The sequence below is a fragment of the Carettochelys insculpta genome, chromosome 27 (genome assembly GCF_033958435.1).
Source record: "Carettochelys insculpta isolate YL-2023 chromosome 27, ASM3395843v1, whole genome shotgun sequence".
Lineage (NCBI taxonomy): Eukaryota > Metazoa > Chordata > Testudines > Carettochelyidae > Carettochelys > Carettochelys insculpta.
Genome location: NC_134163.1, coordinates 5357521 through 5374721, shown reverse-complemented (window position 1 = coordinate 5374721; position 17201 = coordinate 5357521). Strand labels below are relative to the sequence as shown.

At 47.3% G+C, this 17201-nt stretch overlaps 1 protein-coding gene across 4 annotated transcripts in view; it reads left to right on the top strand.

The window, feature by feature from the left end:
- Window positions 1–434: 434 nt before the first annotated feature.
- The window catches only part of MBD3 (methyl-CpG binding domain protein 3), a 42788-nt gene continuing 26021 nt past the window's right edge, over window positions 435–17201 (top strand). Inside the window, exon 1 of one of the 4 annotated variants that reach the window (XM_074978107.1) lies at window positions 435–536. In XM_074978107.1, coding sequence (XP_074834208.1) covers window positions 478–536 — 59 coding nt within the window. In that variant the 5' untranslated portion in view covers window positions 435–477. Of the gene's footprint in view, window positions 537–1143; window positions 1554–6766; window positions 6917–17201 lie in introns of those variants that run through there. The other 3 variants (XM_074978108.1, XM_074978106.1, XM_074978109.1) reach the window with 3 other exon arrangements.

Below are 17201 nucleotides of genomic sequence, written 5' to 3'. Positions count from 1 at the left end.
AGGCCTACCCATCATTATGCAAAGACAATAGGCTCCTGGGTGAGAGGCCACCCATCACCGGGTACAGACAATGGCATCCTGGGCAAGAGGCCCACCTGGCAGCAGGTACAGACAATGGGTCCCTGGATGTAATGCCCACCCAGCAGGGGTTACAGACAATGGGTGCCTGAGTGTGATGCCCACCTGGCAGTGGGTATTGACAATGGGTCCCTGGCGAGAGGCCCACCTGCGCCCAGGCGGAGTGCCAGGTCCCGGGCCAGGCACCAGTTACTGTCCGGGGTCAGGACCGGGGCCCACCACAGGCTGCCAGGCCTCTGGGCGCCAGCCCTGCCTGGGGACGCTGAAGGCCTGGTGCGCGGCAGGCAGGGAGCGGCGCGGAGCCGAGCCTGCAGGGGGCGCCCGCGGGAGGAGAGGAAGGGGCCCCGGCGGGCAAGCAGCCCCTCGCCCTCACTCCGGCCAGGGGCGGGCGGAGGGAAGATGCCCAGGGCGGCGGTGCCGGGACACAGAGGCGGCCAGCGGCGCCCGGCTCTGGTGGGGTAAGGGGCTCGGGGCCCTGGCGGGAGGGGCTCAAGTGGGGAGCCAATGTGGGGCGGGGGTACCGGGGGTCGCAGGTCACCAGGGAGAAAGGGGCTGAGTCAGGCTGGGGTCAGCGGGGGAGATGGGGGGCACGGGGCGTCAGCAGAGGGTACTGGAGTGGTATGTGGGGAAGGGGGGGAGACACTGGATACTCCCCGGCGCTTCCCCGCCCCCACCCCCACCCCTCGGAGGGGACTATATCGCTTCTGAGTAGCGCGCGCTGCACGCTGTCCCTTGAGGCGGAGGGATACAGGGTGGTCTAATGCCCCCTCCCCAGCTTGGCGCGGCGGAGGAGGAGCAACGGCCGCCGCGCGCGCCGCGGGAGGGGGAGTAACGGCTGCCGCGCGAGCCGCTCAGGCAGGGGGTAGTTCCCCCAGCGACACGGGGGGAGGGAAGGAGACTAGAACAGCCGAGGCGAGACAGGAGCAGTGAGGCTTGCTGCGCCGCTGGAGGGGGAGCGAAAAGAGAGAGGAACAGCTGCGTTTTGGTGTAGGGAGAATAAGGCCCCCGGGCCGTTTGGCGGGGGGGTTAAGCAGAGAGTGGAATAGCCGCGTCGCGGTAGGTAGGGGGAGGAGGTAGGCAAAGAACAACAGCCGGTGTTGGAAGGGTTGGTGTTGCGGGGGGCGGGTGACTGGAATAGCCACCAGATCCGTCACCTCTCGCGGCCGGGGGCGGGGCTGACCAGGAGCCGGCGCCATCGCGGCGGGGGGAAGGAGTGAGTAGCCGAAGCAGGGAAGAGCCGACGGCGGGAGGAGTGCTCGGCGGCCGAGAATAGCCGGTGGAGGCAGCTTGGGAGCCAGCGGCGGCTGCTGCTCAGTGATCGCGGCGCAGGAGGACGGAGCGGGCGCAGGCCGAGCCCCGGCCGAGATGGAGCGGAAGAGGTGGGAGTGCTCAGCCCTCCCGCAGGGATGGAAAAGGGAAGAAGTGACCAGAAAGTCGGGGCTCTCAGCCGGCAAGAGTGATGTCTATTACTATAGGTGAATGTGCCATGGGGGGCCATGGGGTGCCGGGGGCCGCCCGCCCTGCCGCAGCCATGCGTTACTAGAGGGACTGTGCTTGGGGAGCCGGGCGCTACTCTCCCGCTGCCTGTGCCCATCGGGGGGAGTCCCTGGCCGGGCAAATGTCTGCTGCTGTGGGTGCTGCTGAGCCTGTCCTCCCTGGCCCGCTGGGATCTTTTACCAGAAGTGAATGTGCCAGGGAGGGTCTGGGGGGTCAGCAGTGGGAAGTGTCTGCCCTACCCTAGGGATGGCTGTTACTATAAGTCAACGTGCTGTGGGGCTGAACAGCCACCCTGCCGCCTTATAGAGAGCAGATGGCACGTTCTTCTGTAGTAATGGACAGCGGTGGGCAGTCCCCCCCCAGTAACCTTCTGCGTTGCTGTCTTTGACCTTGGATGAATGCTGTAGGGGACCACAGGGTCCAGGGTAAGAGCTTGTTATGGGTGCATCTGCTGTTTGAGCCCTTTGAGTTAGGAGAATAGGGGAATCACAGGCTGACCTACTACAGTAATGTCTGTCACTGTGGGTAACTGGTCAGGGAAGGTGGATGGTGCATAAATCAATGTGGATAATGATTTCATTTGCTGTATGTGAATGTTCTATGGAGTGGTTGCAGGCTGGGCTGTTGTGTCTATGGAGGGGCTACCTGCCTTGTCACCATGATATTTGCTTTTGTAGGTGAGTCTGTTAATGGGATCTGTGAGCAGCGCAATGGGAGACAGTGGTGGGAGGCAGGAACTATTTGCCCTACCTCTGTAATGTCTGTTACTAAAGATGAATGTGTTATAGGGTCCAGGGCAAGGGGGAGAAAGGGACTTTATCTGCTCTGTTAGCAAGAAAACTACAATGTGCCATAGGGGGAAGCATGTGGTATGGATAAGCTGACCACACTGCCGGAATCATGTATGTGTCACGTCTGTCGGTGGGACAGAGTGCCCACAGAAAATTCATAAGGGGCAGTACCACTGCACCCAGGACCTGCCAAACCTGTCTTGATGATGTCTGATATTTGAGGCAGAATGGTTGTTGTGGGGCAGGGAGAGCATGTTGTGCAGAGCTGGAGGAGTGCCACATGAGTTCACCTACTGCGCTGAGCTAGCACACAGGGATTTGGGCCCTGAAGAATAAGATGTACACCATCAACTTGCGCAAAATCATAAGTTTCAGTTTTAAAATCTAATGACTGTGGTTATGAAGAGATCTTTTAAATTTTGAGTAATTGTAAATCAATGCAGTGTTGTTTTCCTGAGTATAGAGATTGAAAATTCTGCCTCCCTTCTATTGTTGTTCATAGGCTCTGCTCATAGTGTGTGTGTGAGAGAGATACTAGTTTAGGAGCCTGAAGGCTGGGCCTAGAAGGCCATATACTGTTTGTCTATAACAAATTTTCCAGATATGTCAATTTGTGAAGGATAGAAGATATAATACGGATTTCATGCAATAGCTAAATTTGTCACTGGTTACTGTTGCATTTTGAATTACTAAGGCAAGGTCTGTACTTCAAATTTGGGTTATCCTAGTTATATTTCTTAGGACTGTGGGAAAGAAGGTCAGCACTGCTGACCTGGCTGCTGTGAGGGTTGACCTACTGCCTCAGAGGGCTGGATTAATTCCACTGTTGAGAAAACCCTTCCATCATTTTAGGAAGCATCTATGTTAAGGCAGGGCAGCTGGAGCACTGTGGTGCCTCTTGTGGCAAAGACCCGTGGGGCTCGTCTTCACTTCAAATGATACAGCACTGTCTTCACTTCAAATGTTACAGCACTGTACTAATGACAGTTCTTGCTCCAATGAAAGGTGCTCTCCCATCACACAGTTAGATCAACAGAAGAATTCTTCCTTTGACCTAGTGCTGCATACACATGGATTTAAGTCAGCTTAACTATGTTACTTAAGGGTCGATTTTTCACAACCCTGAGCAACTTAAATACGGCCATACCAGGTCAGACCTAGCCCAGTGTCCTATCTTCTGATGGTGGACGAAACCCAGTGGAGAAAGTGAATATTGAAAAGTTATTTACTTGTTCCCATAATATAAGAACTAGAGGACACCAAATGAAATTAATGGATAGTAGGTTCGAAACTAATAAAGGAAAATTTTTCTTCACACAGCGCACAGTCAACCTGTGAAACTCCTTGCCGGAGGAGGCTGTGAAGGCCAGCACTCTAACAGAGTTTAAAAAAGAGCTTGATAAATTTTTGGAAGTTAGGTCCATAAATGGCTATTAGCCAAGGGTAAAGTATGGTGCCCCTAGCCTTTAGTCAAAGGCTGGAGACAGATGTCAGGAGACAAATTGCTTGATCATTGTCTTTAGTTCACCTCCTCTGGGGCACCTGGCACTGGCTGCTGTTGGCAGACAATACTAGGCTGGATGGACCTTTGGTCTGACCCAGTATGGCCGTTCTTATGTTAGTACTTCAGAGGAAATGCATAGAACAGGCAATCAGTAAGCCATCCATCCCGTCATCCACTCCCAGCTCCTAGCAAACAGAGGCTATAGACATTAAGAGCATGGTGTTGCATCATCCAGGCTAAAAGTAATTCATGGACCTAGCCTTCAGGAGCTATTCTAGTTATTTTTTGATTCCTGTAACAGTTTGGCTTTCACATCATCTACTCAAAGAATTCCACGGGTTGACTGGGTGTTGGTTGAAGAAGTACTTCCTTTTGTTTGGTTACCTGCTGTCTGTAAATTTCTTTGGTTGAGTATTGGCTCTTGCATTATACAAAGAACATTTCCTCCATACAGGTCACGATTTTGTGGACGTCTATCATATTTCCCCTTCCTCATCTCTTGTCCAGTCTGAAAAGTCTGAAGCTTTTAAATCTCTTCTCATATGGAAGTTGTTCCATACTCTTAATAATTCTTTTGTCCTCTCTCTATCTTTTCCAGTTCTACCATATCCTATTTTTCCCGAGATGGAGTAAGATGATGTGCAGAGTTTACTTTCTGAAGGTGAATGTGTTGGTGCTGGTTAGAGGGGTCGGACAAATGCATTCTACTGTCCAGGATCATCCTGGGACTGGATCACAGGCAAAGGCTGGTTGGAAATTAGGCTCTACCCTAAGTATGGTTCCTGGATGGAATCCCAGCAGCAACTTCCTAACAGCTGTTTGTGTGGGAGTTGGGTTGCTCACCAGGGTGTGACTTGTGACAGATAGTGAATTCAGAACTAAAGTAATGGAGAGAGCACCTCTGTCCACTTTTTTACAAACTCTTTGGGGCCTAAATAAAACAATAATGTTGAAGGTTGGGAATGGTTCATCTGCAGGTGGTTTCAGGCACTGCCTGCTTTTATAAAAGTCTCATGTCAAAGTCCAGGAAGTGAGAGAATCTTCAGCAGCCTTTCCTTTGTAAGAGTTTTATCCAGAAAGCCATTTCCCAGTTAACTTTGTATGTATTAACTCCATAACATTAATTTCTTGGTGGGGGTTCTTATTCCCATCGTGTACCAACTGATATCCAATAAACAAATATAAAAAAAAATCAGGCCAATTGGGGGGCGGGGTATGTGTGCCACAGCAGACGGTGGATATACTTTTAATTACATTCTTCTGAGAAGTACTGCTCTAGACAAAACCTCTGGAGCCCTGAGCTTCCAAAATGGCGTTCTTCTAATGCCACAGGTGAACCATGCTCTTCAGTTATTCCACTGTAAATAGGACCCTACGTTGCTGCTACAGGCCTTTTTAGGGCTCTTAAAAAGTGGACTCAGCTTCTTTAGTTCACTGCTGCTAAAGATCTGCCCCATATCTTTATTTATCTGCAAGACAATGGGTCATCGTCTTGGCGGTCACTGGATAATGAGTAAGACATCTTTAATGGATGCACAGATAGGAGGATGACATAATGGTGATCAACCCAATTCTGGAGCTGCAGATCTTATCACAGGATGAGCAGGTGTCGGTAGCTGTGGGAGCAGGGCAGGGCAGTTTTTGATGCTCTTTTCTTCACCACCACTCCTCATCTGCACTGGCAAGACCTCTCAATTGCGCCATCCTGTCATGAATTACCCGTCTCCACTGGGTACGGTCTTGGGAAAGGTTCTCCTAAGTGTCAACACCAATGCTGCACGTTTTCCATGTGTGCCTTCAGCATGTGCTTTCATTATGTTTGCTGGCCCCCAAATGCTCTTCTCTCTTTCCTCCAACTTGGAAAACAGAATCTGTTTTGGGAGGCACTGCCCAGACATGTGAACCATGTGACCAGTCCAATGATGCTATTGATTGAATGATAATGGCTTTGATTCTGGTCATGTTTGACTCCCCAGTGCACTAATGTTCGTTTGCTCATTCTCCCAAGAGATATTTAGGATTCTCCAGAGGCAGCATTGATAACATTGTTTAAGTGCCTTCACATGAAGCTTGTATGTTGTCCAGGTTTCACATGTGGACAGTAATTGGAACAACCACTGCACAGTATACAAGGGGCTTTGTCTTGGGATAGCTGTCCCAGTTCTTGAAGACCCTTTGTCTCAAGTGTATGAAAACAGACCTTTTGTGACTCAGATGATGCTGTATTTCTGCATCAATGTAGACTTTAGCAGAAAGATGACTTCCAACATATGGGAAGGGCTCCACATTTTCCAGCATTTCTCCATTAACTTCAATAGATGGTACATGAGACTGTCGTGTCGGCAAAGGTTGGTGGAGCACTTTTGGTCTTTTTGATGTTCAGTGTGAGGCTGAGATTGTCATATGTTTCAGTGAAGGCACTTAATCTGAAAGGCTGCAGGAAAAAGAGCAGCAACCGTGTTGTCATCCGCATACTGGAGCTCCATGATCGAGGGAGGTCTATGCTTTTTAGCCTTCAGTCTCCTGAGATTGAAAAGCTTCCCATTTGTTCTGCTGAGAATCTTAACTCCATCTGGAAGCTTGCCATCAGTGAGGTGAAAGGTCATGGTGATGATGCAGAACAGAAATGGGCCAATGATACGGCCTTGTTTGACTTCTGTTCTGACTTGAAAGGCGTCGCTTTGGGATCTGTTGTTGTTCAATACTGTGGCAGTCATGTTGTCATGAAGTGACCTCAAGATGCTCGTGAATTTTTTGGGGTAGCCAGTCTTTGAGAGGATGGAACACAGTGTGCTGTGATTGACTGAGTCAAATGCTTTGGTCCAGTTGATGAAACTCATATATAAGGCTTGGTTTTATTCACAACATTTTTCTTGCAGTTGCTGGGCAGTGAAGATCATGTCTCCTGTTCTTCAGAATGTCTGGAAGCCCCACTGGGTTTCTGGGAGAATTTCATCTGAGTGTGGCAGGAGTCGGTGTGCAAGGATTTGAGTTAAGATTTTTCCCTGCCATTGTCAGGAGGGAGATACCACAGTAGTTTCCAAAGGTAAACCATACTCTTCAGTGATTCCAATGTAAATAGGCCTCATGAGTGCTTTTAAAAGTGGACTCAGCTTCTTTAGTTCAGTACTGCTAAAGATTTGGTCCTCTTCTATTTATCTGTAGGATAATGGGTGGATGGTAACTCAAATCCTAGGTTAGCGCACCCTATGATTTATTTGAATGCAGAGGGTTCAAACTACCTGAAATCACTGGTTAGAATGAAGTCTACTGCTAAGGAACATGAACTGCATGGAGCTCTTGGCAACAGTGTGGGGTACTTTCTTGCCATAGGATAATATGACTGTAGTAGCTTGGGTCATGTAGGGGGCACCAGTGCACTGAGCAGAAGTGCCTATAGGCAAAAGTGTCCTTAAATCCAAGAGAGGATTTGGATGTTCAAAGTAACGAACTTGAAAGGATGATGCTTGTTACTGTATCGTAGTGTGTGCTTAGGGAGAAATTAATGACTGCTGAACTAAACTATTAATGGTATGCAGCTATCTGTGGATATTTTTACCAATGCTTTTTTTTGTTTTTTGTTTTTTTTAAATTAAAAAAAAGCTGGTACTCCACGGGTTCCCAGCCCCGCACCCCTCAGCTAATACTCAATATCGGCAAGTGCTGGCAGGAGGAAAAGTACTGCTTTTTACGGATTTGAATGCAAATTTTGTTCCCATGCAGGGCTTCTAAGCTTTAGGGGTGGAAATAATTGTGGTAGAGGCAGGTATGGGGCATGTAACCATTGTACTGAGTTGTCACTGTAGCCAGAAGCCAGATGTTTTAGGGAGAGGGGAAGCTAGAGTATAGGGGGTCACCAGGCACTCACTGCAGCTTGAGTCATGTTGTGATAAATGAAATATGCCTTTGGAGGCCGGGTGTGCTGGAAGGCAGAGATGTAGGGGAGTACTGAGCAGCCACTTCAGCTAGCAAGCATAATGCCTGCTACTGTTGTACCCTGTAAGTTGAGTGCTTGAGTGGCCACCCAGGAGAGCTTCAAATGCCACTGAGCTAATTAGCAGAGCAGGCAGCATGTATTTTTTTTCTGATGGTGCACATCTGCACATGCCTCTGTGCATAGAAGAAAATTTATTCTGCGCCCATATGGGGAAGAAAATAGAGGGAACATTACCTACTACTAGGGACATATGTGCCAAGGTGGGGACATGGAAGCATACAACACCTAGGCTGTGGCCACACTTGGCCAAAACTTCGAAATGGCCATGCAGATGGCCATTTTGAAGATTACTAATGAGGCGCCGAATTGAATATTCAGCAGCTCATTAGCATTAGGATGCTTCCAGCGTGGCACTTTGAAAGCGCTGCTTTTGAAAGTGCACAGCTCGGCGCAGCTACATGGGTGTCCTTTTCTAAAGGACCCTGCTACTTTCGAAATCCCCTTATTCCCCTCCACTGAGAGAAGTAAGGGGATTTTGAAAGGAGCAAGGTCGTTTTGAAAAAGATCCCCATGTAGCCGCGCCGATCTGCGCACTTTCGAAAGCCGTGCTTTCGAAGTGCCGCACCGGAAGCGTCCTAATGCTAATGAGGTGCTGAATATTCAATTCAGCGCCTCATTAGTAATCTTCAAAATGGCCATTTGCGTGGCCATTTTGAAGTTTTGGCCAAGTGTGGCCACAGCCCTATTGTAGTGAGCTTAGTGCTCAGAATATAGTGTTCACACACGTATAACTGTTGCAACAGTTATTGACTTAGACTGTAAATACTAGAGAACTTTCATGCACAGTCAGAGTATGACAAGGTCTAATGCAGCAAGTTCAAAATGAGGAAAGAAGCATTTTATGTATTGTAACAAAGGCAGTGGAAAAATTCACTTTTGTTGCTTTTTGCTTTTTAGATGGCGAGGAGGGAGGCTGGGCATAGTTTGTACCCAGGTTCCTGTCTCCCATTTCCTTGGAAGGCAGAAAAGAGCTGTTTTTATTCTTTGTCCTTTACATTTCAATCAAGTTCTATAAATCTCTGTTTGGTGCTCATATGCCTAATGGGGAAAGGAGGAGGGGAGCAAACTTGCTCAGTAGGGGAGGTGGAAGGGAATGGGTATGAACTTGAGCTTGCTGTCAGCTCTCTTCTTAAAGAATTTAATGAGAATGAAACAAAGGGTGAGCTGCACATATAGAGCAGGCATCTGGCAGTTGCTGACCAATGAATAGGCTGTGATGCTTTCATTGTAATCTGCACTTGGAAAGTTTGTGAATAGCAAATGAGACTTTCTGTTTCTGGAAAAATACTGCCCTTTATGTTAGTGCTCAGGCAAACCGTGGAAGTAGACAATGTGGTATACCTTTTGATGGACAAGCATAACAATCACTTGTCCCTTTGCTGTTCCTTCTTGTAGTAGTTGTTAAGTGCAGAGAAGCCCATTTACAAATTAATTTTCACATTAATATGTCAAGTTATTTGCTGAAACTACAATTTTTTTTTTTGGGAAGAGGTATTTCCAAGCTCCTAAAATTGTATAGTCAAACTCTTGTCCTGTTGTTTGGAATGCTACAAATTCATTTGGTTTCAAAAATATTGATGCTTTAAGAATCTTCATCTTTTGGTAAGCTGCAAAGGGAGAGAGGAAACTACACCTCTTTTGGCTGCTTTGTGATGACACTCTGTAACAGCCCCAGATTGTTTTTTTCCCTTTATAAATTCCATAAACATGGAATGACCAGTCCTTACTCTCATATCTCCAGAACAAGTTAAGTGGCAAAATGATCACTCAGGGCTTTTTTGACCCTGTGAGGTACCTTTAGGGTGTCTCAAGGGTTATATATCTTACTGAGCATGTTCCAGTCACAAAACTCTGAGGCTGCATCTGCGCTATGAGATACATTTAATTTTTAATAAATTTGATTTTTGACCTCATGAATTCGAATTAAGTATCCACAAGCTTCTTGAAATTTGATCCACATTTTTTCCATTTTGAGTTTCTGCATCCCCCTTGCCCTCTGCAAGTTCGACAGTGTGAGCAGTGCATTGTGGGTACCTATCCCACGGTGCCTTAGCCCAGGTTCTTATGGGCGTTTCATGATTGAATCCCACAATGCAAAGCATTATCCCAGAATTCAGAGGACCAGTAACCATGCTTAAATGAACTGGAAATCGTGCCATTTCCTGCTGTGCCATTCCAGCACAAGCATGGATCCCCAAATGCTTCAACTCATAGTCCATGTTGTTTCAGCAGCCACGCTGGCTGTCACGCAGTTTTGCCTTCAATTACAAAACTCAGTGATGGTTCTCTATCATGATGATGATGATGATGACGACGATGGTTTGGAAGAGGAAATCTCCCAACTGTGGTCCAAGAACTCTCAGCTGCTGGCTGCCCTGGATGCATTGATGACAGTGGATTGTCGGATTTGGACTCATGAGACCAGCACACACTGGTGGTTCAGTATCATTTTGAGTCCTGGGACAACTTTCACATGTCAAGTCCACTTCTATGGAACTTTGTGATGTGCTGGCCCCTGCCCTGAAGCGCAAGTCATACTGTGAAAGTTTGCAACGCCTGACAGTTACTGGTCAGTGACAGATCAGTTCGAGGTGGGCAAGTCTACAGTGGGGTCCATGGTGATACAGGTGGCCCAAGCAAGCTGTTGGCATCTCCTCAGGAAGACTGTGACCTTGGGAGATGTACAGGCAATAGCGAATGGCTTTGCTGCCCAGGGGTTTCCTAACTGCAGTAGGGCAATAGATGGCACGCACGTCATGGCCTATGAGTATATAAATTGAAAGGGGTGCATCTCAATGGTGTTGCAGGGATTGGTAGATCACAAAGGTTGATTCACTAACATCAATGTTGGATGGTCAGGGAGGATTCATGATTTGAAATATTCTGAAATTCTGGGCTGTGCAGAAAGTTCCTGGATGGGACCTTTCTTCCCTGACCAGAAAATTACAATTGGCGATGCAGAGATCTCAAGGGGAGGGCTGCAAAGCAGAGGAAGCCACCAGGTGTCCTGGGGATGTCTTGGGGCAGGGGGAAATAATTTGTCCGTTCCTGGAATAGTGGGGAAGGTTGATTACAGCTGCATAGACAGCTGTGTGTGTGGGGCAGGGGGGTTCCATGTAAAATAAAAATAATTTTAAAAAATACAATAAAAAATTAAAAGAAATGCTGAGTGGAGAGGCAGATGGGAGGGGAGAAGCTCCAAAGAGCCTGCAAACCGTATTCGGGGGTGGGGAACAGCTGCTGCAGGCAAAAGTAAAGGGTCAGGAAGCAGTTTAAAAAAAAATTCGATGCAAATACCCATGTTTCTGTGGGTTGCCAGAGAAGACATCACCCTCCTAAAACTAACAGATATGGAGAAAGAACACCTGCTCGTGCTGTGTGACCAAAAGCCTGGAACATTTTGCTGAAATGCTGTGTGGTGCCATGACACCAGATTGCTATCTGGTTGCTTGGCATAGCAAGATGTGCTACCATGGAAGCCGCAACATGTCAGGACTGCCCACGAACCTCATGAAAACATACAAGAGTGCCTGGATGAGGCCTTTGAGATCTCCAAAAAGGAGAAGTGCTCCATCCCAAGAAACAGTAACACTCTGTTCTGAGGGGTGCAGAACCATAGCAAACCTGTACCTATACTCAACCACAATCTGCTTCTAGCATGCAGAATAACTACTCATCCGAACAGCTTGATCCAGGGGAGTCAGGGACCGCCGTATAGCGTCCTGGGATGGAGGGGACTGGTTCCGGGTCTATGGTGAAGAGCTCCGGGCTGTTGGAAAGAACTCCTCTGTGCCCTGCTCATTGCCCCTTTCCTCCTTTCTGTTGCCATCTTCTTCCGGGACACCCAGCTCCTCTGGGCTCACTCAGAACTCCATACCAGGGCCTCCACAAGTGTCATAATTAAGATCGGGCTCCGTTGTGGGGTTACTCCTCATAAGCACATGCAGCTGTTGATAATAGTGGCAGGTCCGTGGAGCTGCCCCTCACTGCTGGTTGGCTTCCTGGACTTTTTGATAGGCCTGTCGGAGTTCTTTCTCCTCCCCCGGCATTGCATAGAGTCCTGGGAGTAACCTCAGGTGGTCCTCTTGCACAACATTTGATCATAGGTTGCTGGATTTCTCTTGGCCAGCAACTGGTGTCTCCAAATTGCAGAATGTTCCAGAGTCTCCTCATAGGCCAGTGCTGGGGCTCTCTTGTGACCCTGAGAAGTACTAGGCAGATCACTACCCTGAGTGCTAATGATTACAGGAGATGGCTAATGATGCAATTGCTACGGATGCATCAGTAGGCATCGCGCTGCAGTGCAATGTGATGGGCAAAGAAATTTTTTCATAATGGGCACCCTTTGTATTTTCAGGGCTGGGTGCTGCTGAATTCCCATTCAAATTCAATAAAAAATTTGCGGGCCTCCTGTGACCTTCTTCCTGCACAAATGGATGGAGAACAGCGAAGAAGGAAGCAGCCATACATGGAGGGTCACTGCATGGCTTTGTAGGATAAGTACGGGACACTTCTGGAGGCTAATAAATTCGAATGAAGGACATGGCGCTTCTACGCTACCCTTTATTAGATATTTTAAATTCAAAATTGTCATTGTACCCATACCGTACTAGTGACATTTTGTTATCGGTATTATGGCTCAATAAATTTGAGCTAATAGTGTTAACATTGAGGACAGTGATGTTTTAATATCAAGCTAGCTCCTTGCAATTCCATTTTATCTCATAGTGTAGACACAGCCTGAGGCACCAAAACATGCCCTCAATTGTTTTCTCATTGTGGTTAGTGAACGTCATTGTTCTCATTGACTTTAAATGTTACAGCACTGGCTCTGCTCTTTCCGTGCTCTTGAAGCAAGACACTGGGGTAAAGTATCCTCTTTTATTTTCAAGGCATGTATTAAGAACAAAATATTTTTTTCGTCACTTAGGTGTCTTTTTTTCTTCATATTTTGGATGAAGCCCAGTGTCTTCGCTATGGGGATGTGTCAGAGATGCATATTCAGAACTGTTTTAGGATGCTTTTTTAGGCTACTTTTAGTTGTGATAGAGATTTGCTTCACTCTTCAGTTTTCTACTTAAAATGACTTAGAGCTGATTCTGGGGATTGTGTCCTTGGCACTGGATATTGTTCAGTACATCTAATTCATACTTGACTCTTTGGACTCAGTCAGTCCCATAAAACGTGCAGTTAGTCACCTCTGACTAACTTTGGTATCTTTGTTCCTCTGATGTCTTGAATCTCTCTAGCATTTGCTTCTGATGGATAACACCAAATGAGGCTTTCACCTCTCATGAAGTGGGGATTCCAGTGCAGGCTGCTGCCAGTTAGTGCTCCTGCTAAAAGTGCAGAAAGAGAGAGACTGTCAGTCACTATTATGATTGCTATGGCCACAAAGTCTAGTTTCAAACAGTACAAGGCCACTTACGCTAAGATTTGTTATGGATCACCCCTTTTTATGATAGGAAGAGTACTCTTTTTGATGTGCTTAACCTTTATTCATCAAACATGCTGGGATCAATAAAACAAGCTCCTTTCAGAGAAGTCAGTGTGCCTGCAAGCAAGACCTGAGTCTTTTGGTTCAGACTCACCATTCTGTAATTTGTGATATCTTTGGCTTGTAAACGCTTGTCCGTATTGCTGATAGCTCTGATAAAACGGTTGTGCTGAATCTTCCATCTCTATTTTGAAGGTCGTTAGATGGGAAAAAGACAGGTTTATTTTTGAGCCCATGAGTCAGACTTTAAAAGTCATAAGAGACATAGGGAGAGGAATTCAGGGTGGCTGATACTAGATTTCATATTACACTTAAATTTCTGCTGGTGTTCAACATCAGCACTGTTCCAATAAGGTCTCTAGTGTTCTCTCACTTTGCATCTCACATCTAAGAGCTTTTGGATCCCTGAGGGGAATGACTCTACTTTCTCTGCCAGAGATCTTCACAGAATTAATTAAGGCTGATTTTTTTAGCACTCTGTTTTAAAAAATTGAGAGTGTATGTCCACATTGGCAAATGGAGTTGATGGAGTGTGCCCCCATTACAGCTGGCAGCTTCGACTTTGTCAGCAATGCAAATCTCCCTGTGTCTGACAGGACAAAAAAGTGCTACGGATGGTTCTGGGTGTGTGTTGTCAGCCTCCCATGGTACGCTTAGCACCTCCCCCTCCCTTTGGAAAGCAATGGCAAAAATTGTTTTCATGCCATTTTTCACTGGGTATCCATGCAAACGCCATTGCAAAGCTAGCATGGAACCTGTCCAGCTTCAAACAGTTGTGGCAAGTATAATGAGTACCTCACACATTGTGCTGCAGTAGGTGCAAAGCCTAAGCCTCCTTCAGAGTGATGAAGAATCTGAGGAGGATATGTATGTACACGGACATACACAAGTGTAAAACAGTGGAGAGGAGGAATGGAGAGACGCTGGCTGCACTCGATGCTTTGAAAGCAGTGGAGTGCTAGATCTGGTGCCGTGAAATAAGCTCAGACTGATAGGAGCGTGTTGTTCTGCAGATATGGGATGATCAGCAGTGGCTACAAAAATTCTGCAAGCATAAGCCACTTTCATGGAACTTTGGGAATTGCTTTCCTCTGCCCTGAAGTGTTGCAATACCAAAATGAGACCTGTTCTGACTGTTCAGAGCATGTGGTAATTGCTTTGTGGAGGCTTGTAATGCTGGACAGCTACTGGTTAGTGGGCAGTCAATTCAGAGTGGAAAAATCTAGAATGGGGGATGCTGTGATCCAGGTAGCCAAGGTAATCAATACTCTTCTGTTATGAGAGACAGTGACTCTGGGAAATGTGCAGGACATAGTGGAATGTATTGCTGTGGTGGGGTGATAGGTACATGCGTTCCATCTTGGCACCAGGCCACTTTGCCACATAATACATAAACCACAAAGTTTACTTCTCCACGTTGTTGCAGGTGTTGGTAGCTCACAAGGGTCATGTCATCAGCATCAGTGTGGGATGATCAGGAAAGGTTCGTGTCACATGCATCTTTAGGAACTTAGGTCTGTTCAGAAAGCTGCAAAAAGGAACTCTCTTCCTAGACCAGAAAATCACCATTGGAGATGTGGAGCTGTCAGTAGTGATTCTGGGAGATCCAGTTTACCCTTTGCTTCCTTGGCTCATGAAGCCATGCACAAGCAGCCTAGACCACAGTAAGGAGCAGTTTAACAACAGGCTGAGCAAGTGCAGAATTGTAGTAGAATGTGCATTTTGCTATTTAAAAGCTCGGTTCAGGAGTCTCTTGACTCAGTTAGATCTCAGCAAAAGCAACATTCCCCTCATAGTGGCAGTCTATTGTGTGCTCTATAATTTATGTGAGAGTAAGGGGAAAACTTCATGCCAGGTTGGAGGGCCAAGGCAGATCACCTGGTCACTAATTATGAGCAGCCAGGCACCACAGCAATAAGGAGAGGATAGCGGGGGCACTGCTAATCAGGGAGGCTTTGAAAAACAGCTTTATGAATGACCAGACAGTGACATGACACTCATGTCTGTTGCTCTTAAGGAGATCTCCCCGCCCCCCCCACGTGATATGTGCTGGCCTGTAAACCCTGTAGCCCCCACACACATACCTCCCCATACAACACAACTAATAAACAGGTTTTTTGAGCTTATTTGGTTTTATTTAAGGGACAATAAAGGAGTTCATGGCAAGGGCTTCAGAGGTGGGTAGGCAAGGACGAGAGGCATTTTGCTGTCACAAGGTGGGGGGATGTAAGATTTCTGCTCTCACAAGCATCTCTGGGAGTGGAATGCAAGGCTGCCCTTGACACCTTCCTCCCCCGCGCATTCTGGGGTGCTGATGGGGGCATGGTATAGAACATGGTGAGGAGAGCATGTGGTTCATCCTGGGCTGCTGTGGGATTCTGTGTTTCTGTATTAGCCACCTCAGGGTCTGTGTTCTCTGCATCATCAGCGGAAACATCTCCTCGTAGGTCTGAACATCTCCTCCTAGGTCTGTCTCTCTCCGTGCTCTACTTTCTTCACTGTTCACTCACATATCCTACTGTTCTGCCCTCCTCTCCTTCATGGATTTAACTGAGCCTTGTCTGTGCAGGCAGCTTGCATGTACTCTAGGAACATATTTTCCTGTTTGTTTTCTCCTTTGTATCTGTGTCAGTACAACAGATGGCGGGAGAGGGGGGAGCAGTAGTCAAAGAAGCCGCTGTTGAGCACACTACAACAAAATGTAAGTGAAAGCTAGACATTAAGGACATACATTTACTATAGATTAGGTAAGTTTTACAACACATGAAAGAGCCTCTGTGGCAAACAATAGAGATATGTTATGTACAAATACAAATTTTGTTTTTTAAGCATCCTCTATGCAGCAGGTACAACACAGAGATCTTAAGGGACCTGTTTGACTCATTTCTCTTCCAGTCATGGTAAGGCACAGATTGGGGCTGCGTTGAAGCCTGTGATTCTAAGAGCAGTTTTTGCAGCTGTGGTCACTGCAAGCAGGTGAGGGAGCATGGTGGTTTTGGGGTCTGTAGCAGTCACCATGTATTTCCTTTCCCCACTTTGCTGAGGCACTGAGAGTTTCCCTTCCCCCAGGAGCCAGGGAAAAAGAAGGTGGAGGCAGTCATGGTAGTGCAGCTTGTGCTGTTGGGGCTCACTCTCTCTCTTGTGGTCGCTGCATGCTTTCTTCCCCCGGAACCCTGAGCTGGGACAGTGAAAGTTTCCTTTCCCCTAGCAGCCCAGGGAAATGAAGGGAGAAAGGCACAGCAAAGTGGCTTCTCCTCTGGGTTGTATGTTCCCCCACTAGCTGGCACAGCGAAAGTTTCCCTTCCTCCGGGAGCCCAGGCGGCGAGGTGGTCCAGACATGGCAGAGCAGCTTGTGCTATTATAGGTTAGCACTCCTTCTCCTGCTTTTTCTGGGATGCAATGAGAGAGATTAGCCTGCTTAGAATAACACATTAAGGAATGAATGCTGATGAATGTGAGCAGAAGGCTGGTTGATATGCTGCACTGCTCTGTGGTGCAGTGACACCAGATTACTTACTGTTGGCTTGGCATGGAAAGGTGTCCTGTCATGAAGGTCAGAATAAGGTAGGCCTCCCTAGAAACCTTTTGAGAAGATTTAAAGAGTACCTGTCTGAGAGCTTTATGGAGATGTGCAGAGAGGTTTGGCACTCTGTTGCCAGACATGTTAAGTGTTCCAGGAGGCCCAGGCTGTGTAGGTACAGTGCCTGTCACAGATTGCCCAGTTGCCTTAATCCACCTGTATCATGATTCAAAATGAGAACTCACCAGAAGTGCTGTCCCTGCTACCAAGATCTGACTGCAAAATGTTGTGGGAAGAGGGGATGAGATCAAAAATTT